The sequence below is a fragment of the Oryctolagus cuniculus genome, chromosome 10, assembly GCF_051225735.1.
Source record: "Oryctolagus cuniculus isolate XC-2025 breed Fujian yellow rabbit chromosome 10, ASM5122573v1, whole genome shotgun sequence".
Classification (NCBI taxonomy): domain Eukaryota; kingdom Metazoa; phylum Chordata; class Mammalia; order Lagomorpha; family Leporidae; genus Oryctolagus; species Oryctolagus cuniculus.
The window spans coordinates 118,693,420-118,720,464 of record NC_142876.1 but is presented as its reverse complement, the minus strand read 5'-3'; the positions used below and the strand labels follow the sequence as shown (position 1 = coordinate 118,720,464).

The following is a 27,045-nucleotide window of genomic DNA, read 5'->3' as shown; positions in this document are numbered from 1 at the left end:
TGCGGCGCCCGGCGCTCCCGGAAGCACGTCGTGGGCGCGGACGCCCGGCCGGAGCCTCGCGGCGTCTCGCATCGACTGCCCGCCCGCCCGCCCGCCGAGGACTGGCATGGGCAGCGGGAGGAGGCGAGGAAGGTGTGCGGGGCCGGCGCCCGGCGTGCTCGCTCGGGCGCGGGTGGGGCGGCCGAGGAGGGTGGGGTCCAACCGAGGCGCCCCGTGTCTGCCTCGCAGGTGCCCATGGCGTCGGAGCGGCGCAAGGTCAAGCACCCCTGGAGCGGCCCCTTGGAAGGGGGCCCTAGCAAGCGCAGCTGCGTCCGGGAGCCCGGGCATGTGGCCCCCCCCGGCCGGCCGGCCCCGAGCCCTGAGCCGCCGTCGCGAGGGGCCCGCAGCCCCCAGCGCCTGAAAGCCCCGCGGGAGGACGATGTGGCCCGCGCGCCGAGGTTACCCCGGGGCTCCGCGCGCCGCAGGCGCTCCTCCTCCTCCTCTTCCTCCTCTTCTTCCTCCTCCTCCTCCCGCTCCTCCAAAGGCTGCCTGACTCGCAGCTCGCGGGGCTTCGTCTCCTCGAGGGGGTCTCTGCGCCCTGCCAACCCCTCCCTGGAGGAAATGGCGTCCCTGGAAGAGGAGGCTTGCAGCCTCAAGGTAGGTGGGTGCACCGCCTCGCGGCCCCGCGTCGCTGCTGCCGCCCGGCTTCGGGGCTGGGGGTGGGATTTGGGTGGCACGAGCCCCAAGTCCGTGCCTCGGAGGGACTCTGGGGTCCTCCCAGGATCCTGCTGTCCCCAAACCAGGCGGAGCAGGACGTGGCCCGGGGTGGCCTCCCTTCCGTGGAGAGGTGGTGTGCACACTTGAGAGCACCGGGGGCCGCGGCTTGGGCTTCCAGGTGATGAGCGCTCTCCCGCCCCCGTACTTGGACACGTGCGGCGGGCGTGCCAGGCGGGTCGCAGGCACAGGACACCGACGTGGAAGTGCGTCCCTGTAGTGTCCCGGAAGGAGGGCGGCCTTGGCTCTGGGAACCGGCGAGTTCGGCTTTCGGCCAGGTCTCGTGCGTGTCGCGTTGTCGCTTGCTGGTGCGGGTGTGGTTGCTTGGTTGATGCAGGAGGTAGACCTCCTGGTCCACCAGCGCAAACACGCAGACAGGGCGGCGTCCTAGGTCGCCGGGCACCAGGGCGAGTGCTTCGCAGAGTCGGGCTCTGGACGGGTCTGGACTGGGGGCTTGGTTCGTGCCAGGCAGCGTTCTGGGAGCTCGAGTTTGTGTTCTGGGTTTCGGCGCTGCAGACCTTATTTATTTATTTAAGAACTTCTGTGTGCTGGCTCGCTCCCAGATGGCCCCTGCGTCATGCATCCCAGTACCTGCGTTTGCTTTCCTGCTCTGCGGCAGGCTCAGGCAGGCAGTTCTTGCCACCCCGTGAGGGAGCCGGGTTGGTGTCCCAGCGTCGGCTTCAGGTGTGGGCATTGTGGGTTGTGACCCAGTGGATGGGAGATCTCTAGCACACGCAGGTAACTCATGTGAAAGAGTGAAACGGGGCTGCGTGTGGGGCGGTGAGGGGAGGTGGGCTGCTCCTAGAGGAAGTGACTTACGTTTTTGAGGATTTGCTTATTTGGAAGAATGACAGATCTGCCATTCATTTCATTCCTCCGATGGCCCACAGCTGCTGTGGCGAGGCAGGGCTGGAGCAGGAATTCTCTTGGGGTTTCCAGGTTGGTGGCAGGAAGCCGTGCACTTGGGCCATCATCCCAGGCTCTTTAGCAGGAGCTGGGTCAGAGGCAGAGCAGGCCCTGTGATCCTGAATGCTGGGATGTGGGCGTCCCAAGGTGGCTTGACCCTGGCCCTCCAGTGCCCGCCCCTAGAAAGCTGTTAGAAGGTGGTAGGCGCAGCCCCTAGCAAAGAGGGGTTCTTTAAATTTAAATGCTTATTTCTTTGAAAGAAGACCGAGGTTCACACCCTAGATAGCCTCGATGGCTGGGTCTGGACTGCGCTGAATCCAGGGGCTGCCGGGAGCTTCTTCCAGGTCTCCCACGTGGGTGGCAGGGGCCCAAGTCCTTGGGCCACCTTCCGATGCTTTTCCCCAGGCCGTTGGCAGGGGCCTGGATTGGAAGTGGAGCAGCTGAGGTACAAACTGGCACCATACGGGATGCTGGCATTGCAGGCTGCGCCTTCACCCGCTGCGCCACAGCGTTGGTCCCCAGTACTGATTCCCACCCCCCGGATGGTGAGTTGATAGTCCTTTTCTTGGCGTAAGAGTGCTGAATAAGGGCAGGCCTTGGGCACTTGGGTTAAGATGCTGCTTGGGATACCCGCACCCTGTATGGGAGAGCTTAGGACCCAGTGCCTGGCTTCTTCCTGATTCTGACTTCCTGCTCATGTGCCCGAGAGGCAGCAGATGAGGACGGAAGGACTTGGACTCCTGCCGCCCAGGAGGGAGATCCAGACTGAGTTTCCAGCCAGGCTTTTGGGGGCATCTGGGGAGTGAACTGGCAAATGGAATAAAAATAATTTTAACATGGGGGTCAGTTAAATATGGAACTTTGAAACTATTTAATTTTTTAAAAAGATTTATTTATTCATTTGAGAGGCAGAGGTACAGAGAGAGGGAGAGAGAGAGAGAGAGAGGTCTTCCATCTGCTGGTTCACTCCCCAAATGGCCACAATGGCCAGAACTGGGCTAATCTGAAGCCAAGAGCCAGGAGCTTCTTCTGGGACTCTGAGGTGTGTGCAGGAGCCCAAGCACTTGGGGCATCTTCCACTGCTTTCCCAGGCAGTTAGCAGAGCTGGATCAGAAGAGGAGCAGCAGGCACTAGAACTGGTGCTCATATGGGATGCCGGTGCTGCAGATGGAGGCTTAAACTACTGTACTACAGTGCCGTCCCCACATGCTGTTTAATCTTTTTTTTTTTTTTTTTTTAAAGATTATTTATTTGAAAGAGTTACACAGAGAAGAGGCAGAGAGAGAGAGGTTTATCTGCTGGTGCACTCCCCGATTGGCTGCAACAGCCAGAGCTGTGTTGATCCGAAGGCAGGAGCCAGAAGCCAGGAGCTTCTTCCAGGTGTCCCACGCGGGTGCAGGGGCCCAAGGGCTTGGGCCATCTTCTGCTTTCCCAGGCCACAGCAGAGAGCTGGATTGGAGGTGGAGCAGCTGGGACCCGAACCAGCACCCATATGGGATGCCTGCACTGCAGGCGGCAGCTTTACCTGCTATGCCACAGCACTGGCCTCCTGCTTAATTTTGTCATCAGGCTTTTGTGATAAGGTGTCAGAGGACTTGGGTAGCTCCTAAGGTAACTTCAGTGACTGTTAGGGACAGGGAAGCTTGGAGGAGCAGGCGGTTTGCTTAGGTGCTTAGCTCAGGCTGTTCTGCAAATGGGCTGCAGACTTGAGGGTGTGGCCTGGAATCTGGGTGGGGCTAAACTTAGGATTGACCCAGCTTTCTCTCATGAAAGCCAAAGGGGCTCTGTTTTTCCCAGTTTGATAAGCATCTGAGGGTTAGAGCCAGTGGAGACAGCTGTGTCTCTCTCAAAATAAAAATGAGTATACTACTCACCTTTTGAAAAATGTTTATCTTCCATCTACTTGAAAGGCAGAGCAAGAGAGAAATCTTCCATCTGCTGGTTCACCCCCAAATGCCTGCAAAGCCCAGGGTTGGACCAGGCCGAAGCCAGGAGCCAGGAACTCCATCCACGGCTGCCACGTGGGGGCAAGGACCCCAGTACTTGAGCCATTTCCTGCTGCCTCCCAGGGTGCAGATGAGCAGGAGGCTGGAAACGGAAGCTGGGACTCTGAGAGGGGATGCAGGCTTCCCAGGGATGCAGTGTCCCAAGGTGTCTCAATGCCAGCCCAGGATTTGCATTTTAAGATTTATGTATTGCCGGCGCCGCGGCTCACTAGGCTAATCCTCCGCCTAGCGGCGCCAGCACACCGGGTTCTAGTCCCGGTCGGGGCGCCGGATTCTGTCCCGGTTGCCCCTCTTCCAGGCCAGCCCTCTGCTGTGGCCAGAGAGTGCAGTGGAGGATGGCCCAGGTGCTTGGGCCCTGCACCCCATGGGAGACCAGGATAAGCACCTGGCTCCTGGCTCCTGCCATCGGATCAGCACGGTGCGCCGGCCGCAGCACGGCAAAGGAAGACCTTTCTCTCTGTCTCTCTCACTGTCCACTCTGCCTGCCAAAAAATAAAAAATAAAAAAAAATAAAAAAGATTTATGTATTTTTATTTGAAAGAGTAAAACAGAGAGAGGAGAGGTAGAGAGAGAGGGGTCTTCCATCCACTGGTTCACTCTCCAACTAGCCGCAGCAGCCAGAGCTGTGCCGATTTGAAGCCAGGAGCTGGGAGCCTCTTTCCGGTCTCCCACGTGGGTGCAGGGGCCCAAGGACTTGGGCCATGTTTTGCTTTCCCAGGCCATAGCAGAGAGCTGGATCGGAAGTGGAGCAGCAGGGAGTAGAACCTGTGTCCACATGGATGCCGCTGCTTCAGGCCAGGGCCTTAACCCTCTGGCACAGAGCCAGCTCCCAGGATTTGCATTTCTGACTGCCTCTGGTGCTCTGTGGAGAGGGGAAGGAGGGAGAAGGCAGGGAGCTGGTCAGGACCTGTTGGCTTGCTGCAGGCTGGAGTGACAGCTCTGCTGGGTGTTCACCCCTGCCTGCAGAGGTGCACAGCTCCTGAGCAGGGCTGCGGTGGACACAGAAGCGCCTTTTTTGGAGGTGGGTGGTGCTTCCCTTCTTGGCGCTTTGCCCGCGTCACCCAGTGCTCGTGCAGCCTCCTGTCAGCGACACTCTGCTTCGGTGACCTGTGCTGGTCCTCACGGCCCTGGACCTCTGCAGCCTTTGGCAGTGTCTGTTGGGTGCTCTGCCCCCTTGGTTTCCGGGATGTCAGGGAGAGTCTGAGTCTGAGTCCTGGTTCTGCCGCGGACAGACCCTGTGGCAGTTCCTCTTTTTTTTTTTGACAGGCAGAGTGGACAGTGAGAGAGAGAGACAGAGAGAAAGGTCTTCCTTTGCCGTTGGTTCACCCTCCAATGGCCGCCGCGGCCGGCGCGCTGCGGCCGGCGCACCGCGCTGATCCGATGGCAGGAGCCAGGAGCCAGGTGCTTTTCCTGGTCTCCCATGGGGTGCAGGGCCCAAGCACCTGGGCCATCCTCCACTGCACTCCCGGGCCACAGCAGAGAGCTGGCCTGGAAGAGGGGCAACCGGGACAGAATCCGGCGCCCCAACCGGGACTAGAACCCGGTGTGCCGGGCGCCGCAAGGCGGAGGATTAGCCTAGTGAGCCGCGGCGCCGGCCCTGCAGTTCCTCTTTCGGTGAAGCCGCAGGACGTGTTGGGTGGATTATTCCATTCCTGACTTTTCTCCACCTACTGTGTGGTCCTGGTCTTCACAGCCAAGGCGGACACAGCGTAGGCTGCCAGGCCTTCACAGCGTTCAGCGTTCACAGAGAATTCACAGGCAGAATTCGTGACTCCAGCCCAAAATGCTGCCTGAACTCAAGGCAGGTGGCACCACCCCCTGTCCACTTCCTCTCCGCCTTTGTTCTTTCTCTCCTTGGGACTCGGTGCTCCCTAACCAGTGCAGCTGTGTTCGCTGTCCTGTGCGACCCCTCCTCCAGCTTTCCCTTCCCTCCCCGACTAGACCAGGAGCCCCGAGAAAGGCCTTCTTTGTTAGCAGCTAGGACCCGGACCAGAACACTGCTGGCTGGCATGCAGCAGGTGCCTGGACAGCACTCGTAGAACAGATAAAAAGTGTTTTAAATTCGAGATTTCTGTTTTTTTTTTTTTTTTTTTAATTATTTATTTGAAAGGCAGAGTTACAAAGAGGCAGAGAGAGTGGTCTTCCATCCACTGATTGACTCCCCAGATGGCTGCAAACGGGTGGTGCTGAGCCGATCTGAAGCCAGGAGCTTCTTTCGGATCTCCCATGTGGATGCAGGGGCCCAATCACTTGGACCATCTCCTACTGCTTTCCCAGGCCATAGTGGAGAGCTGGATCAGAAGTGGAGCAGCTGGGACTCGAACCAGCACCTATATGGGATGCTGGCACTGCGGGCGGCAGCTTTACCCTCTACGCTGCAGCTGCGGCTCCAAGATTTCTGGTTTTATTTGAAGAAAGTGGGCTCTGTGACTTGGGTCCGGTACTCTGAGGTGGCACTTCTTGGCTGGGGATGAGGAGCAGTGGCCTTCCAGGAGGCATATGCTGTGGGCCTCACCTTGCCGTGTTGTGTGATAGCTGCTGTGGGGGACGAGGATAAGGGGCGGAGGTGGAGGAGCAGTCAGAGGAGGAAGATACGGCTTTGTAGGCTGGAGAGGAGTTTATCAAGCAGAACCTGGTCTGAGGAAGTGAGATGTGACACAGCGTGTAAGAGCAGGGGACGTGCCCAGCTGGGCAGGTGCTTACTGCTTGTGGAGGGAAGCAGGTGTTGGAGAAGTGGGCTGGCAAGTGGGGCTGTGTCTTTGACAGCAGGCCCAGGCCTGTCAGGTTTATTTTGAATGTTTATTCAATTTTCATAAATTACAAAGGTATAAAGAAAGGAAAATTGGGGCAAGCGTTGTGAGGCAGCAGACCAAGCTGCACCTTGGGAGGCCTGCATCCCACGCTGGAGAGCCTGGTCCTGTGTTTCCCATCCCGCTTCCTGCTGATGCACCTGGGAGGCTGCAGATAATGGGCCGGTGCTCGAGCGCCTGCCACCTGCACGGGGGCCTCAGAGTTGCTGGCTTCACCTGACTGTTGCTTGCCTTTTTGGGGAATGAACCAGTGGACAGGAGATTCCTGTCTGTCTGTGTCTCCTCTTGTCTGTCATTCTGCCTTTCAAATTCATTAGCTAATTTAAAAATAAAAACGACCTGCAACCCCTTCTCTCAGGTAGTCCCTTTAGACGTACGTTAGAAAGTTCGGAAAACTAGAGACCACGCAAGTTTGGAGAAGTTCCACATGGAAATCAAAGCCTCCTTTTTTGTCCATCTCCCTTGCTGCCAACAGTTGGAGTAGTTCAGGACAGGCAAGCCTGAGTGACGTACGTACGTACTGACGGGCCACGCCGGCACCGTGTTGCCGTGTTCCGAAGGTCTTGAGATCTTTTTGGCAGCAAGGATGTTGCATGCTTCCTGTGGGGAAACGAACCTCAGAAGGTGCAGGAAGCGGGGAGAGTGGCAGCCCCTCCTCCCGCTCCCCAGAGATAGCCGCTGTGGAAGGCTTATCTTTCCTTACCGTGCACTTCCACACGTGGAAAGCGTTCTGTTCTCGGGCACACGAGGGCGGGCTCGCTGTGTGGGGGCAGGGGATGGCCACGGCTGGGGGTGGGGCCTGCTTTGCTTTGGTAGAGGGCAGGATTGGGACACTTGGTGTGGAGGTCTTTCTCCTCAGTGTATTTTTTTTTTTAATATTTATTCGAAAGGCAGAGTAACAGATTACGTGAGGTGTTCCATCTGCTGGTTCACTCTACAAATGGCACAACACCTGAGACTGGGCCAGGCTGAAGCCAGGAGCCTGGAATGGCTTTCGAGTCTCCCATTTGGGTGGCAGGGGCCGAGTATTTGGGCCATCGTCCGCAGCCTTCCCAGCGCGTCAGCAGGCAGCCCAGCCCTGAGTCTACTTGTGAGAGGAGTTGAAGGGCTGCGTGCCAGGGCTGTAGAATGCCTTGCGGCAGGGTGGGGCTGGGTCAGTGCAGGGGAGGCCCAGGGCTCTGCTCTGATTCCCGGGGACACTTGTGTTCTCCATGAGCCTGAGGTCTGAGTTACAGTTGGTCTAGCGTTTTCCCTGTGGCCTCCTTCAGTGAGAGGTGTGAGAGGGAAAAGAATGGAACCAGGCGTCTGCTCTGTCTCTGAGGAGGTTGGGGGAGGAGAGAGCCTCCTGCCTGACCCTGGAGTGGTCTTTGGGAGACAGAGGCAACGTCCTGCCTTGGCTGGAGGCGTCTGGGAAGCTTGGAGGCTTGGGACGTGAGGGAGAGGGTCACTCAGGACTCCTGGGCTTGCAGCTGTGGGCCAGCCCTTCCTCTCTCTGGGTCCTTTGATTTTGGATTGACTGGCTGGTTTGTAGGAACCCTTTGGGGGCGTATTTGGAGTGCTCGCCTTCCAGAGCAAGCTAGCTAATGTCAGGGACGGTCGGTCTCAGCTCATCACTCCCCATGAGGGAGAGGCTGTCATCGGACCACCGCGGGGAGGTGAAGAGACGGCGGCACATGGCTCCTTTCACAGGGCGCTCCGTGGGGCGGGCTGGGGTGGGCTGGGGTGGGCTGCAGCCACGTCGCTGTGCTGCCTTGGACTCGGGGAACTACCATGATTTATGGGATTGCCCTCGGGACAGACAGCTCCTTCCACGTCTGCCTTCTCTTTCAGGATGATTCCAAAGCCAGTTCTCGAGACTCCACGAACTCTGAGCTTGCAGCTGAGGCTGAGGGCCAGAATGAAGCGACTGAGGAGCCACACAGGGTTCAGAGGAGGCGGCGGGAGAGGCTTCGCGACCAGGGCTCCACTGTGATCTATCTGAAGGCTCTCCAGGGCATCCTGGGGAGATCGATGCCGAAGCGGAGGGGAGAGGCTGCTCCTCGGGCAAAGTCAAGCCCAGGGGAGCGTCCCAGCCAGGGAGAAGGACTGGCCAGGAGCGCCGCGGTCCCCACCCCTCAGAAGGAGGCAGAGTCCGCTGCGGAGCAGGAGGAGCTGGTGCAGGAGGGGAGCAGCTTCTGTGGCCGCAGAGTGGTCATCGACCCTGCAGGGTCACCCGGCAGGGAGCCGCTTGGTGACCGAAGGGCGGCCATGGACGAGCCTCCTGGGCCCCTGGAGTTCTGGGATGACTCTGACTCCCACGTTGACATCCACAAGGTGAGTGATGCGCAGACCAGCCTGATCTTGTTACTCATTAAAAGCAGTGCTTGCCTTAACCGGGTCTCCAGGAACAAGAGGGAGGGGTCTCCTACGACATAGCTTCCACCTCAGTACAGCACTACCTTGATTTATTTATTGGCTTTATGTGTTGTTGAGATCTGGGTTTAGCTGTTGTATCACAGATGGAAGTAAGGGGCTGGCGTTGTGCAGTGGGTTAAGCTGCTGCCTGTGACGCCAGCATTCCGTGCGCACCAGCCCCGGTTCGAGCGCCTCTGCATCCAGTCCACTCCCTGATAATGTGAAAGATGGCCGGAGTGCTTGGGTCGCTGCCCCCATGTGGAGGCCTGGGTGGAGTTCAGGCTCCTGGCTTCGGTCTTGCCTATCCTTGTCTGTTGAAGGCGTTTGGGGAGTGAACCAGACGGTAGGAAATCTGTGTCTTTCTCTCTCAAAGAAAGAAAGAAAGAAAGAAATCTCTTTTTTAAAGACTTATTTTTTATCTATTTGAAGGACAGAGTTAGAGAGGAGGAAAGGTATTAGGCTGAGTGTTGGTCCTGCTAAAACTATTCTCCCAGTGCTTTCCTGCCAGTTTGTTAGAGGAGCCTCTTTCGTTGTTGTCATTGCTTGGTTTTGCTCTTGGAGGATGTGAGTGGTGATGGGGGGTTTTGTCCTCGTTTCTGTGTTTGGTTACTTGTCTCTTTGGGGTTGCTTTTCTTGTTTCGTCTCTCCCTAGGAAGTGTGCAGGTGGCGTAAGGGTGGTGCCTGCTGGGCTGTTCCTTTTGACACACTGGTTCTAAGAACACTGGCTTTGTGAGTATGTGTTCTGTTCTCGGATCCTAGAGTGGGGAGGCTGGCGTTCTTTGGTCTCTGAGAATATTAGTTACAGGTTTGTTTTCACCTTTTTCTTGTGTTTGCTGTCTTGGAGGGTGGGGCTTCCCTCGCCTGCCTTGGCTCTCTGTGCTCAGACGTGGAGCACTGAAGTGTCAGGTGGCTGTGAGGGTCCCCAGGTGGACCTGCCGCTGTCCTGGAGCTGCTTGGTTCCCGGGAGGAGGAAACACTGGTGTCCTGGAGTGAGGGTGAGGGAGGGTCGGCGCCCACCGTCAGCCTGTGATGCCTCTTGGTTCAGCTTCTGTCCCCTTGGTTCAGCTTCTCTCGGCATGAGCCCTTGGCTTGAGTCGGGGGAGGGCAGACCCATCATCCGCCGGGGTGGGAGCTGCGTTCCCGTTTTCCTTGTGAGAGGCTGAGAGGGCCCTTTCCGCAGCTTTCTGGGGTCATGATCTCTTTCTGGGCTTTTCTCACTGCTGCTTAGGGTTTGGCTGTCTGATCTGAGCTGATTACACTTTGTCCATTTCCTTCTGGAATCCCGTTTGTATGGGGTTTGCTCTGCCCTTCATTCTGTGTGCTTTCCCTTTATTGGTTTACGCCTTTTCAAACCGACTTCTTTTCATTTCAAAGAGTGGGTGGAAAGGACAAGAACCACGTGTCCCTATCTAAATGGAAATCCCTCCCATGTCCAATGGGTTTGGTACCTTAATTGTCCCACTGAACACAGAGCAGCTGTGTAGGCTGTTGGATGTAGATCTTCGTCCTGTTTGGGACCTCGAATTCCACGAACTTTTCCAGATTTATACACGACCCTTGTTTGTCAGAGCAGACACATGGGTTGTCTGTGTCAGGTGCGGATTGGGAGGCAGTAGGTAAGCACGTGAATGCTGGAATCAGACCCTCTGGGCTCAGGTACTGGGGCTGCCTCTGAGTTGTGATCTGGGGAAAGCCACCTTACCTCAAGTCCGTGTTTCTTCATCTGTACAAAAAGCAAGTTTTCCTGATGTTGCCACGGTTAAGAAATACGGATCCGGGGTCAGTGGAATTTTCTGTAAATGGCGCGTTGATACCAACAGGCAGTGCAGTTGCCACATCCTGTACCTGACGTGAGAACACTGGCTCCGTGCCCAGCGCAGCCAGCTCTAGATGAATGTCACTGAGTTCTGCCGTATGGGATTGATGTCAGGGCAGTCTTGCTTGTTGAACCACTTGACAGGGATTCAGAAGACTCTGTTACAGATTTGTTAATAGTTTGTATTTCTAGTTCCGTGTACATTTAAAAAAAAAGTTTGTTTTGTTTGAAAGGTAGAGCAACGGAGAGGGGAAGGCAGAGAGCTTCTATCCTTGGTTCATTTGCCAGATGGCCCGGCGGTGAGGTCTGGTTCAGGCTAAAGTTGGGAGTGAGGGACTGCATCCTGGTCTCCTATATGGGTGGCAAGGACCCACGTACGTGGGCCATCGTCTTCTGCCTTCCATTGCATTAGCAAGAAGCTGGACTGGAAGAGGAGTGGCGGGGACTGGGGCTGGCACTCTGGTGTGGGATGTGCGCTCCACCGCCACGCCTGCCTCACGGGGGTTACTTTAGATGATGTCCTGACCCTCTTCGGTGAGAATCGCAGATGAGGCCTGGGAAATGGTATTTTTTAACAAATGCCTCTGAGTGCTAGGGGTTCAGAGGCTCTCGTTTGGTCTTCCATCTGACTTGCAATTCACTTACAACTCTTTTTATTTTAACTTTTATTTAGGAAAAAAAATCTAAAACATTTACGAAATACACTCGTTGGTCTGTCACTAATCTTCACCAGCTAACTACTTGCAGTGCTTGTGAGGACGTGAGAAAGGGCGGCCTGCTCGGAATGAGTGCCCTCGTCTTGTTTTGTCTCTGTGTTCCTTCTCTCTCTGTGGGCGTTACTTTCAAAGAAATCCTAGTACCTTTTCTCCATAACTGTTTCAGTGTCTGTTCCTGAAACAGTTTTGGGTCTGGTGTTTAGGCACAACAGGTTAAGCTGCTGCCTGCTGTGCTGGCTTCCATATGAGCTGTTCCAGTCGCTGCTGCTGCTTCTGATCCAGCTCGCCTCTGGTGTGCCAGGGAAGGCGGTGGAGCCGGGGCAGTGCTGGTGGACTTCAGGCTCCCGGCCCAGCCCTGGCTGTTGCAGCCGCTGAGGAGTGAACCAAGGGATGGAAGATCTGTGTCTCTGCAACTCTGCCTGTCAAATAAGTAGAACAAAAGGACGAGGGAGGGTAGGGTGGGAAGTGTCGTTAGGCTCTTAAAACTGTATATGTGAAATATATTCCCTTTATATAAATTTTTAAAAGTTGAAAAAGGAAATTGCAAAATGTGTATATGTAATAAAGACTCAATAAATATTGTGTTATTATGAAAATAAATTTTATCCTAAAATGTAAAATACACAGCATCTTGAAAAGAGAACACCACAGTTTACGTGCTGTGCCACAGCTCTGGCCCCACCTCCAAGTATTTTTTAGGTTACTTTTGAGTAAATATTTCCTGTGGTTTAAAAATGAGAGCCATTTAGTGAAAAACAGCTTGCTAAACCCTGTTTGCCCCTTCCTCCTCTGGGTGAGGGCTTTAACCCACTGTGCCACAGCACCAGCCCTTTAAGATCACTTTTAAAAACAATATAGGGCAGGGCCAGCATCCCATATGGGAGCCGGTTCGAGTTCCAGCTGTTCCACTTCCAATCCAGCTCTCTGCTATGGCCTGGGAAAGCAGTAGAAGATCGCCCAGGTCCTTGGGCCCCTGCACCCTGTGGGAGACCGGAAGAAGCTCCTGGCTTCAGATTGGCACAGCTCCAGCCGTTGTGGCCATCTGAGGAGTGAGCCAGCAGATGGAATACCTCTCTCTGTCTCTACCTCTCTCTGTAATTCTGTCTTTCAAATAAATGAATCTTTTTTTTTTTTTTGACAGGCAGAGTTAGACAGTGAGAGAGAGAGAGACAGAGAGAAAGGTCGTCTTTCCTTTGGTTTACCCCCCAAATGGTTGCTGTGGCCGGCGCGCTGTGCCGATCCGAAACCAGGAGCCAGGAGCTTCCTTCTGGTCTCCCATGCAGGTGCAGGGGCCCAAGCACTCGGGCCATCCTCCATTGCCTTCCCGGGCCACAGCAGAGAGCTGGACTGTAAGAGGAGCACCCAGGACAGAATCCGGCGCCCTGACCAGGACTAGAACCTGGGTGCCGGTGCCGCAGGTGGAGGATTAGCTAAGTGAGCCGTGGCGCCGACCATAAATAAATCTTTAAAAAAAAAAGTGATCTTAAAATGCAGAAACAAAAGTGGTGTTGAAAAAATTTGCTGGGTGGCAGGTCCACGTGGTATATAGTGGGTTAAGTTCCCATGGAGTGCTGGTTTCAGTCCCAGCTGTTTGACTTTTTTTTTTTTTTTTGTAAAGATTTATTTTATATATTTGAAAGAGTTACAGAGTGAGGTAGACACACAGAGAGAGGTCTTCCATCTGCTGGTTCACTCCCCAATGGCCACAATGGCCAGAGCTGCACTCATCCAAAGCCAGGAGCAAGGAGCTTCTTCCAGGTCTCCCATGTGGGTGCAGGGGCCCAAGGACTTGGGTCATCCTCCACTGCTTCCCCAGGCCATAGCAGAGAGCTGGATTGGAAGAGGAGCAGCCAGGACTAGAACCGGCGCCCATATGGGATGCCGGCGCTTCAGGCCAGGGCTTTAACCCGCTACACCACAGCACTGGCCCCACTGTTTGACTTCTTCTTCTTCTTCTTTTTTTTTTTTTTTAATTTTTTTGACAGGCAGAGAGAGAGACAGAGAGAAAGGTCTTCCTTTTGCCGTTGGTTCACCCTCCAATGGCTGCCGCGGCCGGCGCACTGCTGCCGGCGCACCACGCTGATCTGATGGCAGGAGCCAGCTGCTTCTCCTGGTCTCCCATGGGGTGCAGGGTCCAAGCACTTGGGCCATCCTCCACCGCCTTCCCGGGCCACAGCAGAGAGCTGGCCTGGAAGAGGAGCAACCAGGACAGAATTCGGTGCCCCGACCGGGACTAGAACCCAGTGTGCCGGCGCCGCAAGGCGGAGGATTAGCCTAGTGAGCCACGGCGCCGGCCTGTTTGACTTCTGATCCAGCTTCCTGCTTCCTTGGAAGGCAGTGGAAGGTTGTCTGAGTACGTGGGAGACCAGGATGGAGTTCTGGGTTCCTGGCTTAGCCACAGCTGTTGTGGGCATTTAGGGAGTGAACCAGTGGAATGAAGAGGTCTCTTGCTCTTTCTCTCTCTCAGTCTTGCTTTGCCTTTCAAGTCAGTTAAAATAAATATTGAGGGGGAAAAATAAACATTGCTCTAAATTGTGAAGCAGCATAGATAAAAACCAACACTTAGAACTATCAGACTGTATCCGCAGGAGTAAAGATCAGTCTGTTTCTGTCACTTTTCTTTGCCCCCTCCCCTTTGTTTTTTACAGATATATTTATCTGAGAGGCAGAGCAACGGAGAGAGATGGAGGGATTTGATCACCTGCATCTGTTGGTTCACTCCCCAGAGGGTTGCAGCAGGCAGGCCTGGGCCAGAAGCCGGGAACCCCTTCCTGTTCTCCCTCAGGGGCCCGAGCACTTGGACCATCTTCTGCTTACTCCCAAGATGCGATAGCAGGGAGCTGGACAGAAGCAGAGCAGCTGGGACTCAGACCAGTACCCCAGCACTTTGATGTGGGAAGTGGGTGTCCCAGGCAGCAGCCACCCCTTCCCCATGCCCCCAGCCCTCCTTTTTTTTAAAAAATGAATTTAGGAAACCTGTAAGAGGTTGGCTTGACTGAGGTCTGTTTGGGGTCATTTGTCTCCCTTAAACTGAAGACAGCTGTAGGAGGAAGACAAGGACTTGAATACAGACTAAGCATCCCTCATGTAAAATCAAAATTAAAAAGTTCTAAAACCTGAACCATTTTTTTAATTATTAAACAATATTTATTTATATACTTGAAAGTCAGAGTTACACGGAGAGAGAAGGAGAGGCCGAGAGCAAGCGAGAGAGCTCTTACCTCCACTGGTTCACTCTCCAGTTGGCTGCAATGGCTCGAGTTGAGCCAGTCTGAAGCCAGGAGCTGCTTCTGGGTCTCCCACACGGGTGCAGGGCCCCAGGACTTAGACCATCTTCTACTGCTTTCCCAGGCCATAGCAGAGAGCTGGATTGGAAGTGGAGCAGCCGGGACTGGAACCGGTGCCATATTGGGTGCTGGCACCGCAGGCAGCGGCGTTACCTGCTACGCCGCAGCGCCGGCCCTGGCTGAAGCATTTGAAGAGTGCCACGATGAGCGTGTGTTTGGGATTCTGGAGCATTTTGAGTTAGGGATGCTCAGCTGATCAAATCGTGCTAATATTCCAGTGTGAAAACCTGGAATCCAAGACATTTGTCCCAGGTATTTTGGATAAGGTGTGCTTACCTGTATAGAGTGATGCCATCTCCTCTGAGGGGATAATTCAAAAAAATTGTAGATTGTATAATTAGTATAAAAATTAGATTATAAATACATCATGTAATGTAAAATACATTAATGATCTTTTATAATTATAAGTAATTTGATGTTTGTGGGGTACAGCGTGGTGTCATGCTTGCTCAGGGCAGTGGGCGTGTTCTTGGGTACTGGAGGCATCCCCCATCCTGTTTGCTGACCACCGGAAGTCCTCAGTTGTTAGCCATCACTGTTACCACCTGTGCTATACTGAGGGCTTATTTTGGGGGGGGAAATCCTACCTTGAGTTTGGGTATTTTTGGTCATTATAAATCATGCACTTCAGGGCCAGCGCCGCGGCTCACTAGGCTAATCCTCCGCCTTGCGGCGCCGGCACACCGGGTTCTAGTCCCGGTCGGGGCACCGGATTCTGTCCCGGTTGCCCCTCTTCCAGGCCAGCTCTCTGCTGTGGCCCGGGAGTGCAGTGGAGGATGGCCCAAGTGCTTGGGCCCTGCACCCCATGGGAGACCAGGATAAGTACCTGGCTCCTGCCATCGGATCGGCGCGGTGTGCCGGCCGCAGTGCGCCGGCCGCGGCAGCCATTGGAGGGTGAACCAACGGCAAAGGAAGACCTTTCTCTCTCTCTCTCTCACTGTCCACTCTGCCTTTCAAAAAAAAAAAATTAAAAAAAAAATTAAAAAAACAAAAATCATGCACTTCAGAGAGTTTGTGGAAAAATGGAGTTCAGAATTTGTTTTGGGGAGCGACACTGTGGCAGTGGGCTAAGCTGCCAGCTGCAATACTGCATCCCACGTGAGGGCCAGTTCCAGTCCTTGGCTGTTCTGCTTCCAAGACCCATCCTTGCGAAAGTGCCTGGCAAAGCAGCCAGTGAGGGCCCAAGTCCTTGGGCCCCTGCCCGTGATACAGGAGACCTGGATGGAGTTCCTGGCTGTTGGAGGGAGTTCAGTGGGGAGTGAACCAGCAGATCGAAGATCTCTTTCTCCCCTTCTCTGTGTAACTCAGCCTTTCATAGTGTGCGTTTTTCATGACTTTACCTAAATTTTATGTAAGGAATTAAGTACGGGTTCTCTGGTTCTGCTGATTCCCAGGGGGTGGGATAAATCTGTAAAACACGGGGGGCCGACACTGTGGCCAGTTCTGGTCCCTGCTGCTCCACTTCTGATCCAGCTCTCTGCTGTGGCCTGGGAAAGCAGTAGAAGATGGCCCAAGTCCTTGGGCCCCTGAACCTGTGTGGGAGACCCTGAAGAAGCTCCTGGCTTCAGATCAGCGCAGTTCTATCCGTTGCAGCCATCTGGGGAGTGAACCAGTGGACGGAAGACCTCTCTCTCTCTGTGTCTTCTCTATGTGTGTAACTCTGACTTTCTAATAAATAAATACATCTTTGAAAAAAATCTGTAAAACACGGTGCTGTAGGTGGCAATGCTGTGAAGGGTGTTTGGCAGTCGTAGCACTGTGTTTGCATGAACTCAGCAGCTGTGTGAGCGCTGTGTGCCGCGCACGGTTCTGGGTGTTTGGGAGACAGTGGTGAAGATCTGTGGGGCGTATGTTCCAGCAGCACTGAGTTGGTTTCCTAGTGCGTGCTGTGAGTGTTCAGTTACTGCTGCTGGCTGGTAGCTTAAGGACTTGGATTTTGCATCCGTGGTTTGTCAGCAGGGATTCAGAAAGGTTCAAACTGGGCAGGTCTTGCTTGAGGGTCTCATGTGCTTCTGTTCAGATGGTGGCCAGGACTGGGGTCAACTGGATAGCTCCAGCCTGGGTAACCATGGAGTTTGCTCAGAGTGGCCAGCTTACACTGCTGTCCCCTGGAGCTGGCAGGTGGCAGACCATGCACCTACACCTCACCTCGCTAGCAAGGTGCTCCGAGGGTGCCTGCCTCCCCCCTAGTGAGCAGGCTTCAGGAGCGAGGGGAAGCCTACCAGACTGTTGTGACCTAGCCTCCGAACCTAAGCAGCTCTGTGTGCGCCGCTGCCTTGTTACAGGGGAGTCACTCCATGGCCCAGACTCGAGGCGAGGGCTTGTCGACTTGCTTTCTCAATGGAGAGTGGTGTCAGATAATTTGGGGACACATTTGGAAACGTTCCCAGCTGTAGGGTTTTGCATGTTGACTGTCAGAAAGGAGGGGCTGGGTGCTGCTGTGGGAGCGAGTTTTCCTAGAGGCTGAGCAGGTGTGGTGTCTGTTCAGTGAGGCGTTCCCTGAGCCTGCTGACCGCTCACAGCTCTGACCTGCACCGTGACTGGCTCGCCTCAGCGCATTTCTGGGAATTGTGAGATCAGGTGAGAAGCTGAGCAGAGGAGCCTGTGCAAAGCTGGCCGCTGCAGGGAACCGGCCGAGGACGGCCACTGGCTGGACATGGCAAGGCTGACGTGGTGCTCTTGTTTCCCTCTGCAGCGCAAAGGTAGGGAGGTGGTGATGGAGCACCCCTCTTCAGGAAGCGACTGGTCAGATGTGGATGAGATCCCCACGGTCAGATTCTCTCAGGAGGAGCCTGTGGCACTGAAGGACTCAGCGGCTCCGGAGCCGTCTTCCTACGCCACCGACTATGTCATGTACCCAGCTCATTTGTACAGTAGCCCTTGGTGTGACTACGCCCGCTACTGGACCAGCAGCCCCAAGCCTCCTGGCTGTTCTGCCGCGGGCAGCAGCAGCAGCAGCAGTGACCCGGCCCAGTCTGGGAGGAGCGGCCAGAGCCACCTGAGCGACTGTTCGCCCAGCTCTCCGGTCCGCTCCCGCACCACCGCCAGGGCCCCAGACGCCACGGAGGAAGGCCGGTCCCAGAATTCCCGCGCGTTCCGGTTCTCCAGGAACTCACACAGGGAAGTGAAGGAGAAGAGAACGTTCCGAGAGGAGACGCCGCCTCCGCGCCCTGGCCGAGGGTGCGCGTCTGGCTCTGTGCCCAGGAGCTGCCGGGAGGCCAGCACGGAGGAGGGCTTCATCGACACCCACTGTCACTTGGACATGCTCTACTCCAAGCTGTCCTTCAGGGGGACCTTCACCAAGTTCAGAAAGATGTACAGCAGCTCCTTCCCCAAGGAGTTCCGGGGCTGCATCTCTGACTTCTGTGACCCGCGGACGCTGACAGACCGCCTGTGGGAGGAGCTGCTGAAGGAGGACCTGGTCTGGGGGGCCTTCGGCTGCCATCCTCATTTTGCACGCTACTACAGTGAGAGTCAGGAGAGGAACCTCCTGCATGCCCTGCGGCACCCCAAGGCCGTGGCCTTTGGGGAGATGGGCTTGGACTACTCCTACAAGTGCACGACGCCTGTCCCGGAGCAGCACAAGGTAAGGCGGCTCTTTGTGCATTTGGGAACACAGAGGCGTGTGTGAGGAAGCGCGCGATTTCCTGGGCCGCCAGAAATAACGACTGCTGCCGTGGTCATAGTTTTGCTCTCGGGGGTTTTGAGCGTTGCTCTTTGGCAGAGTTGAGGGTGGCAGTGGAAGATTCTGATTGGGAAGGAGTGGGACAAGAAGGAGGGCTGGCTGCACCCCTCCCCTACCGGGCAGAGTTGGCTGTCGGGGTGTCGTGTCCCAGGAGCGGGTGAGCGGGCCCGGCAGGCTCTAGGCCGGGGAGGGGAGCAGGCGCTGCCTGGATTGGGTTTGGCAGCTGCTTTCCCTTGGGCACTGTTGGACACGTGTGGCTTGAGGTGGTCATGGATTAGCTGGACGTGAGAAGAAATCTGAGCACAGTGGGAAGTGGGTTGTTAGGAAAGTGAGACACAAAATCTGCTGTCCCAGGTGGTTTCTGTGGCACGGGCAGGTGTGGTGTGGGAGAGGAACCACTTTCAGGCAAACACTCGAGTGTTGTTCCAGTGGCGCCTCCTTGGTGCTGAGTGCTTCAGGGTTATGCTTTCTTGGATTACGTTCTCAGTCTTAGGCCTGCATGCGACTTGAAGTGACAGCAGGTATCGTTGGCCTTGGTGAGATGGGACACGAGGCTGGAGAACAGAGTCAGGAAAGAAATGGCTGGTGAGGGGAGGACTAAAACGGGTGCCTGCAGACCCCGCTCCTGGGTGGTTCAGAAGTGGGTGCCGTGTCCTGGGAAGTCTGAGATGCAGAGCAAGGTGAGCGTGGGGACCAGCAGGTGGGCGTGGAGTGTGAGCAGGCTGCAGCCGCGTCCTGCCCTGTGCTTTCGTGCAGGGAGGGAGAGAAGTCCCTGTGGGAGCTGGTTCTGGACAGATGCCTCCTTAGGAGGCAGAGCTGGGTGTTTGTTACCTAGTCTCCTAGGATTCTGGGGAGTGGAGAAGGGAAGAGCAAAGCCAGGGGAAAAGGAGCCACCTTTACGGGGGTGAAGGTTTTCCGTGCTCACAGAGGTGACTGTAGCTCTGCTTAGCTCCGGAGGATTAGTCTGGGAGAGTTGCTGTGGATTGCACACTCGGTCGGTGTGATTGTAAGATTCCCTTGTTCTCTGGGTTCCAGAACCTGGGAGAAGGACCTGCGTATGCCCCCGCAGCCCCTCTTGTGTGTGGAATTAATTTTTGAGATAACAAATGAGCAAGAGAGGCCGAGACTCGTTAATTCTGGGATCCCTGAAAGCAGTGCGTCAGCTGGGACCTGGCGTGTGAGGCGAGCAGAGCAGGTGGTTATGCTGGGCGTTGGGTTCCCGGGAGGGTGAAGCACGAGGCTCTGCTCGGCCGCTCGCTCTCCTTCCTGCTTGTCTGCCATCCTGGTGTTTTTGAAATTGGAATGAGCTTTACAGAATTAATAAATTTAATGTTATCGTACCATAGAAAATTGGGGCAGTTGGTGGCTTGTCTTGTAACTCGCTTGTCGCAGATTCAAGGACATGTGTGTTGTATTTCCTGCTTTCTTAAGACAGAAGCTAGGACATTGAGAAAGGCGATGCACTCGGTGCAGCCATTGACAAGCTCGTGGGTTCGTCTGCGTTCCCTGTCAGAGTGCCTGGGCTCAAGTCCCGGTCCCCTCCTGCTGGAGCTTCCTGCTGACACAACCCCTGGGAGCAGTGATGACGAGTCAAGTGCTGGGGTTCCTGCCACCTGCATGGGAGACCTGGATGGAGCTCCAGGCTTCTGGTGTCAACCCAGCCTTGACTGTTGCTGGCATGTGGGGAGTGAACCAGGGGATGGGCTCTTAGTCTCTTAGATGAATAAAAATTAAATAACACCTATGTTTTAAAAAGTGATAGATTGAAGTGTTATCTGTAACCATGAAAATTTCATTAGCTGTATAGCTTCAAAAATAGAGCTGTGTAAGCTGCAGTCGTTGGCTTGTCGCCTCTAAAGAACACTTTGTAGAGACAGGAAATGAAGGACGTGGTTGTGATGCTCGAGCCTCCTACCTGAGTGGGGGCAGAGGTGAGCAGTTGTCGCCAGCCACGGCCACGGCCCCTGTCCAGACTCTGATTCCAGCCCGTAGTTGAAAGCATGGAACTGGTGGTGACTTAGCTCTGCCAGTGCAGAGCAGACAGCAGGTGCCCTCTGCCCTCAACTGTCAGTCTCAAGGGATCAGCAGCTGACTCTCACTGATGCTAAAAACGCAAACGTGGCCTGTACTCCACAGTTGAATAACTGCTTGTGGAAACGTTAAGATGGGCTGCTTGTTTTTAGGAACTGATACTTTTGTCCTTGGTTGTAACCCGGCCTTGTCAGGGGAAGGAACGGGTTCCAGCCCTGCTTTGAACAGTGTGTGTGCTTCACTGCTGAAGAGTGCAGGGACTAGAGGTAGAGGGGTGGAGCGTGTCTGGGGTGCTGACCAGTTTTGGTCAAGTAAAGAAAGTGAGTTTCAGAAAGCAAGCGTGGTATTGAGCATTTCACTGAAGACGGCAGCCACTGTGAGCCGGGCACGTGCTGGAGGGGTGGGTGTGCACACTCACACACACACAGAAAGGTCTGGAGCTTCAGGACCTCTGGGGAGTAGAGGTGCAGACGTTGACCTTGATCCCCACTCCTGTGTCTCCAGATAAGCAGTGCATGGGGTTCCTGTGTAGACGGCCTGGGCTCAAATTTGAATCCTGGCTGTGCATCTGCTGAGCTGCAGGTTGGTGAGCTGCAGATCACCTGCCCTCACTGCACAAGGCCTGACCCTGCCCGATTGCAGTGCCCACCTGACATGCACCTGGCTCTGTAGGAATTGCCAGTAAGCACTAGCCATTACCCTACTTGATGTTGTTGAAAAGTAAAGAATTGGGCCGGCACCGCGGCTCACTAGGCTAATCCTCCGCCTACGGTGCCGGCACACCGGGTTCTAGCCCCGGTTGGGGCGCCGGATTCTGTCCCGGTTGCCCCTCTTCCAGGCCAGCTCTCTGCTGTGGCCAGGGAGTGCAGTGGAGGATGGCCCAAGTGTTTGGGCCCTGCACCCCATGGGAGACCAGGAGAAGCACCTGGCTCCTGCCATCGGATCAGCGCGGTGTGCCGGCCGCAGCGCGCTGGCCGTGGCGGCCATTGGAGGGTGAACCAATGGCAAAGGAAGATCTTTCTCTCTGTCTCTCTCTCTCACTGTCCACTCTGCCTGTCAAAAAAAAAAAAAAAAAAAAAAAAGTAAAGAATTGGAGGGATAGGCCTTGCTGCCCAGTGGGTTGAGCCACCCCTTGTGACACCGGCATCATATGTCTTTTTGCTGGTTTGACTTCTGGCTGCTCTGTTTCTGATCCAGCTCTCTACTAATGTGCTTGGGAAAGCCGAAAATGATGGTCCACTCATGTGGGAGACCTGGATGGACTTCTGACTTCAGCCTAGCCCATCCCTGGCAATTGTGGCTGCTTTTGGGGAGAGAGCCAGTGGATGGGAAACCCCTTTGTGTTTCTGTCTTTATGTCTCTATCTCTCTCTGCCCTGTTTTTTTTTTTTTTTTTTTCTTCTTAAGATGTATTTATTTATTTGAGAAGTAGAGTTACAGACTGAGAGGGAGAGACAGAAAGAGAGGTCTTCCATCTGCTGGTTCACTTCCCAAATGGCTGCAATGGCTGGAACTGGGTTGATCCGAAGCTAGGAACTTTTTCTGGATCTCCCACACGGGTATAGGGGCCCAAGGACTTGGGCCATCTTCTGCGGCTTTCCCAGGCCATAGCAGAGAGCTGGATTGGAAGAGGAGCAGCCGGGATACGAACCAATGCCTATATGGGATGCTGGCACTGCAGGCAGAGGCTTAGCCTACTACATCGCAGGGCTGGCCCCACTGCCTTTCAAATAAATAAATAAATCTTAAGAAATGATTAAAAAGGGTAACAAGTTGGAGACAGTGGGGGTGTCCACTGGACAGAAGTGCCACTGACCAGCTGGTTGTCGCCACCTTGTCTCCTCCCAGGTGTTTGAGAGGCAGCTACAGCTGGCCGTGGCCCTGAGGAAGCCCTTGGTGATCCACTGCCGTGAAGCTGATGAGGACCTGCTGGATGTCATGAAGAGATTCGTGCCCTCCGACTACAGGATTCATAGGTCAGGAGGGAGCTCCGCGGGCAGTGCAGGGACTCTGCCCTCTGTCCAGGACGGGAGAGATGGAAGCTCGGGGGTGGGGGGGCAGCTGGTGCAGTTTGTAAGGAGAATCAGGCTGAGCACGTGGGCTGATGCCTGACTGTGTGTGACCCTGGTGCAGTTTGTAAAGGAAGAATCAGGCTGACCACGTGGGCTGTCTGATGCCTGACCGCGTGTGACCCTGGTGCAGTTTGTAAAGGAGAATCAGGCTGACCACGTGGGCTGTCTGATGCCTGACCGCGTGTGACCTACAGAACGGCAGCTTCATGGGTTCAGCTAACACCCTGCTTCTGCAGCCCCTGCGGGTGGCTGGCTGACGAGTCTCTGGCCACAAGTGAAGGCTTGTGGACTTGGAGGGGCTACTCAGACCCTGTCCTGAAAAAACCTGTCTTTGCATCTTTGCACGAAAAAGCCGCTTCTTCCTAGTTAGTGTTGAAGTCCAGCTGGCCTTTCTCTCAGTGGCCTCTGGGGGTTCTTGAGCTTGGCGTGGAAGCCCCCTCTGAGCTGCCTCTGCTGTGGGGAGTGGGCAGTGGCTTGGCTCTGGCGGGCCAGGCGGAGCTGCTGGGAGACAGGTGTGTCGGCAGGTGCTGTGAGCACGGAGTCTGGGACTGAGGTGGGGTTCCGAGCTGGCTCCTTTCAGATGGCTGAGGACTGCTGGGAGAGCGGGGAGTCCAGAAGCCAAACTTGGGGGGGGGGCTGTTGGGCCTTTGACCCCTGCTGTGGAGGCCATGCTGTGAGGAGGCTCAGTCACTTGGCTCTTTGGGGTGGGTGGCTGGTTTGATTGCTTACTCACCTGTTTTGTGCTGAGTTTTATTTAAAAATTTTAAAGACAAAGTAACAGAGACAGAGATCTTCCATCTACTGGTTCACTCCCCAAATGGCTGCAATGTCTAGGGCTGGGCCAGGCTGAAGCCAGGAACCAGGAACACTATCTGGGTGGCCCAAGCACTTGGGCCATCTTCCGCTGCTTTCGCAGTACGTTAGCAGGGAGCTAGATTTGAAGTGGAGCAGCCCTGACTTAAAACTGGATGGGCTGACTTTATTTTTTAAAAATGGTTTTCAATTTATTTTCATCTACTTGGAAGGCAAGAGTGGCATACACACACACACACACACACACACATATATTACATTTGCTGGTTTATCCATGAATGCCTGCAATAGTGAAGGCTGTACCAAGCTGAAGACAGGAACCCAGACTCCATCCAGATCTCTGGATGGGTAGCAGGGACCCAAATGCTTGAGCCCTCACCTGCTGCCTGCCAAGACGTGTTAGCAGGGAAAGGGATTGGAAGCAGAGCAGCCAGGACTCGGGCCGGCACTTTGGAAGATGTGGGCATCCCCAGCCAGGGCTGGCCTGTTTGGGGTGTGGTTGAATGAAATGCAGTGGTGGCAGGTGAACCGGGGCTGGGAGCCCAGCTGGAGGAAACCCTGAGTTGCCCAAGTGGTTCACAGCACATGTGTTGCACCGTGGACTTGAGCAGTGTTGGAGTTCCCAAAGCCCTCAGTGGTCTCTGCCCCCAGTGCTGTCGTCTGTGTTTCCTCCTGGTTCTTCTCGTTGCGTGAGGGGCTCCGCTGGCAGTTCTGCCTCTTTGCCGGTCTAGCCTGCCCTGGCACTGCACGACTGCTGGCTATGCTTGGGGTGACTTGCAAGTGGCTGCCCAGGGTCCTGCCCTGGGAGAGCAGCCACCTCCTGCAGGCTGTGCTGGGGTGAGCTGGGTTGGAGCCAGCTCTGGTCTGTGTGTCCTGTGCTGTCTGTCCGTCTCTGGGGCTCCCTGGAGAGGAGGAGTTAGCTGAGTGGTTCTGAGCGCCAGCCCTGACCGGGTATTCTCTCCGCAGGCACTGCTTCACTGGCAGCTATCCGGTCATTGAGCCCCTCTTGAAGCACTTTCCCAACATGTCCGTGGGCTTCACGGCCGTCCTGACCTACTCCTCCGCCTGGGAGGCCCGGGAAGCTCTGAGACAGATCCCGCTGGACAGAATCATCGTGGAAACCGATGCCCCCTACTTCCTTCCACGCCAGGTAGGGCTGTGCTCAGGCTGAGGAGGCACGCAGGACGGGAGGGAGCTGGGTGATCACCCGTACGTGCAAGTTGTCAGGGCCAGAGCCCCAGTGCCTTCCGGGCCCCACTTGGGCTGCATAGCTGTGTCCTTGTTGCTCTGCAGAACCGTACGTCGGGGGCCTGAGAAGCTGAAGGGTACACTCTCTTCCAGGCAGTGCAGAGCCCTAGCCCATAGAGGGCAGTCCACGGAAGCGTGGGACCCTGCTCACCCAGAGCCCCCATGACTGGGACTCTCCCTGCACGTGCAGGTAAAGGGGTCTCTACAGGGCAGCCCCAAAGAGGTCCTTCTGGGGAAGGGACAGGGAGGGAGTTCAGTGTTAGGGCGGGGTCCAGAAGGCATAGCCATGTGGGGGACATTTGATGTCTTCCAGGTCCCCAAAAGCCTTTGCCAGTATGCCCACCCGGGCCTGGCCCTGCACACGGTGCGTGAGATTGCCAGGGTCAAAGAGGAGTCGCTGTCGCACACCTTGGCTGCCTTGCGGGAGAACACCACTCGCCTGTACAACCTCTGACGGAGAGGGTGGCACGCGGAGTCTGCACGACGAGGTCATAAAGTCCACGTTAACGTTGCTTACAAATCAGGATGAGCGAGTGCTTGGCTGCCGTTTGTTGGTGGAGAGTGAAAGGTGAACCTGGGGTGAGCCTGGAGCCCGTTTGTCTGGAGTGAACTTGCTTTTCTCTTCAAACCCTCCAGGGAGACAGCGGCCTGACCAGCAGGCTGAGTGTGAGCTCTGTTTGTCCCAGCTCCAGATGTTTGCAGAGCTGCCGGAACCAAGAAAGCCAGAACAAATGTTTTCCTCGGACCCTCGTCATAAGGCTTCTGCGTGGGGCCGGTGCACTGGGACTTGCTTCCTGTCCAGAAGGCTCCAGGACAGCTGGGGAAGGAGCACCTGTGTGCCTGGTACTCAGCAGAACTCAGTTTGGAGCATGAGCTCCCACGTGGGAACCGCCTGGGGCGCTCCCTGGAGACTGAGCGGTTGGTCTTGCAACCAGGAAGTCACCTGCTCCCCTCTGGATCAAGTCATCTTGGCGTCCAGTGTCCGCACAGCCAGGAGGACTTGGGCTGCCGGCAGCACGCAGTGTGCTGGGGGCGCCTGTTGTCCCTGCGAAGTCCTGGCAGGTGGAGATCCGGGACAGACTGCAGCCCTCGAGGAAGGGGTCTTGTTGGGAATGAGGACCCTAAAGGAGGTGCCCTGCTCACACGCCCTTGCTGGTGTTGGGTCCCAGCCTGCTTTGTTGCGTTTTTGCCTCCCTGTCCTGGACTAGAAAGAATCCGTTTTGCTCTCATGTTACAGTCTCTTGTATTCTGCCCCTCCGGGGGCGTAGATCAGCGTAGGTGTCTGGAGCTCCGGGCAGTAGCGCCTGCTGTGTGTCCTGTGTCATTCTGGTTCCCGTGGTATCTGACTTGGGGGCACACGTGTCATCTCCAGCCAGGGCTCTGCTCTGCCCCCTGCCCGTGCCTTGTGAAGGATTGCTCACTGCAGGCCCGGGGTCCTGAAGGTTCAGGGTGCAGTGTGAGGACACTGCCCTGGGTCCAAAGGATCCCTCCCCACAGGCTCCCCCAGTGAGACAGTTGAGCCACCCAGAGTCTCTTCCCTATTTCTTCATGGCTTAAATGACCTTCATGACCTCAGGGGGAGCCCCTAGGTGTTTTGGAAGGCACGTTTGAGCCTTGTAAGCTATATGCAGTCAGTTTAGTTTTTTGTATCTTCCCTAGTACATGGTACCTGGCCTGGGAAGTAGCCTCAGTCCACTTCCCGTCTCCCGTGGGCCAGCTGTGCTGTGAGGTTGTCTGTGCCTCAGATGTGCCAGGGTGGGGAAGCGGGGGACCCGATCTCCTGCTGGGAAGAGTTGGGGGGTTGCTGAGCCTGTCACCGCTGCCAGCCGTCTCTGCACCATGTCCTGACCGAGCGGCCGTCTCCGAGCCTCTGCCCTCCCCTTGCCAAGGAGAAGCACAGGTGCTATCTGCTTCTCTCCCTGGGGTTCCGCGGTGAAACCTCGTGGTGTGGCGTGAGTGTGGGCTGGCACTGGCGTGGGCTGTGTGGGGATAGCTGGTGTGACTGCCTCTGTGTGCTGCTGGACGCCGCTCCCGTTGGAAATAAAGTGATGGATCCCGAGCCGGCTCCCGTGGGCTCCTTGTCTGGTGCTTTCTCTGAGGGACGGTGGTGTGGTCCTGGTGCCGACCCGCCGTGCACCCCGGGACCCACTGTCCTGGGACGTTCTCTCCCGGTGAGAGGTAATGTAGGCAGATGGCCCTCGGAGCGTTGACTGCCTGGGCAGCGCACTGTTCACTGCCAGCGCCTTTGTCTTTGCCTCCCTCATGTTTATAAACTGAGGGCAGATGATGGCTGGAGAAGGCCGGTGGAAGGAGCAAACCTGTGAAAGGAGCCCAGATGCTCCGAGCAGAGCGGCGGGAGGGGAGCAGCAGGTGCCTGGGGGTGTTGCTGAGTCACGGCGCTCGGGCTGCTGGACGCTGCCTCCGCGGTTGCCTCTGGATGTGCTGAGGA

The 27,045-nt window shown here is 55.7% G+C and overlaps 1 protein-coding gene across 4 annotated transcripts; it reads left to right on the top strand.

Annotated features, from left to right (window-relative positions):
• On the top strand, positions 1–26,661 carry TATDN2 (TatD DNase domain containing 2). 4 transcript variants are annotated; one of them, XM_089306673.1, is made up of 8 exons: positions 1–132; positions 229–636; positions 8,306–8,788; positions 17,444–18,334; positions 22,312–22,439; positions 24,315–24,498; positions 24,910–25,084; positions 25,233–26,661. In XM_089306673.1, exons 2-7 carry the CDS (start codon positions 235–237, stop codon positions 25,048–25,050), a joined length of 2,229 nt encoding a protein of 742 aa, XP_089162799.1. In that variant the 5' UTR covers positions 1–132; positions 229–234; the 3' UTR covers positions 25,051–25,084; positions 25,233–26,661. The 4 variants fall into 4 exon arrangements, 3 of the variants coding, with proteins under 3 accessions (XP_089162799.1, XP_051687941.3, XP_051687942.3); XR_007913828.3 differs by lacking the exon at positions 25,233–26,661 and adding an exon at positions 24,690–24,786 and having other exon boundaries at positions 100–636; XM_051831981.3 differs by lacking the exons at positions 24,910–25,084; positions 25,233–26,661 and adding an exon at positions 24,642–24,777 and having other exon boundaries at positions 100–636.
• Positions 26,662–27,045: the final 384 nt, after the last annotated feature.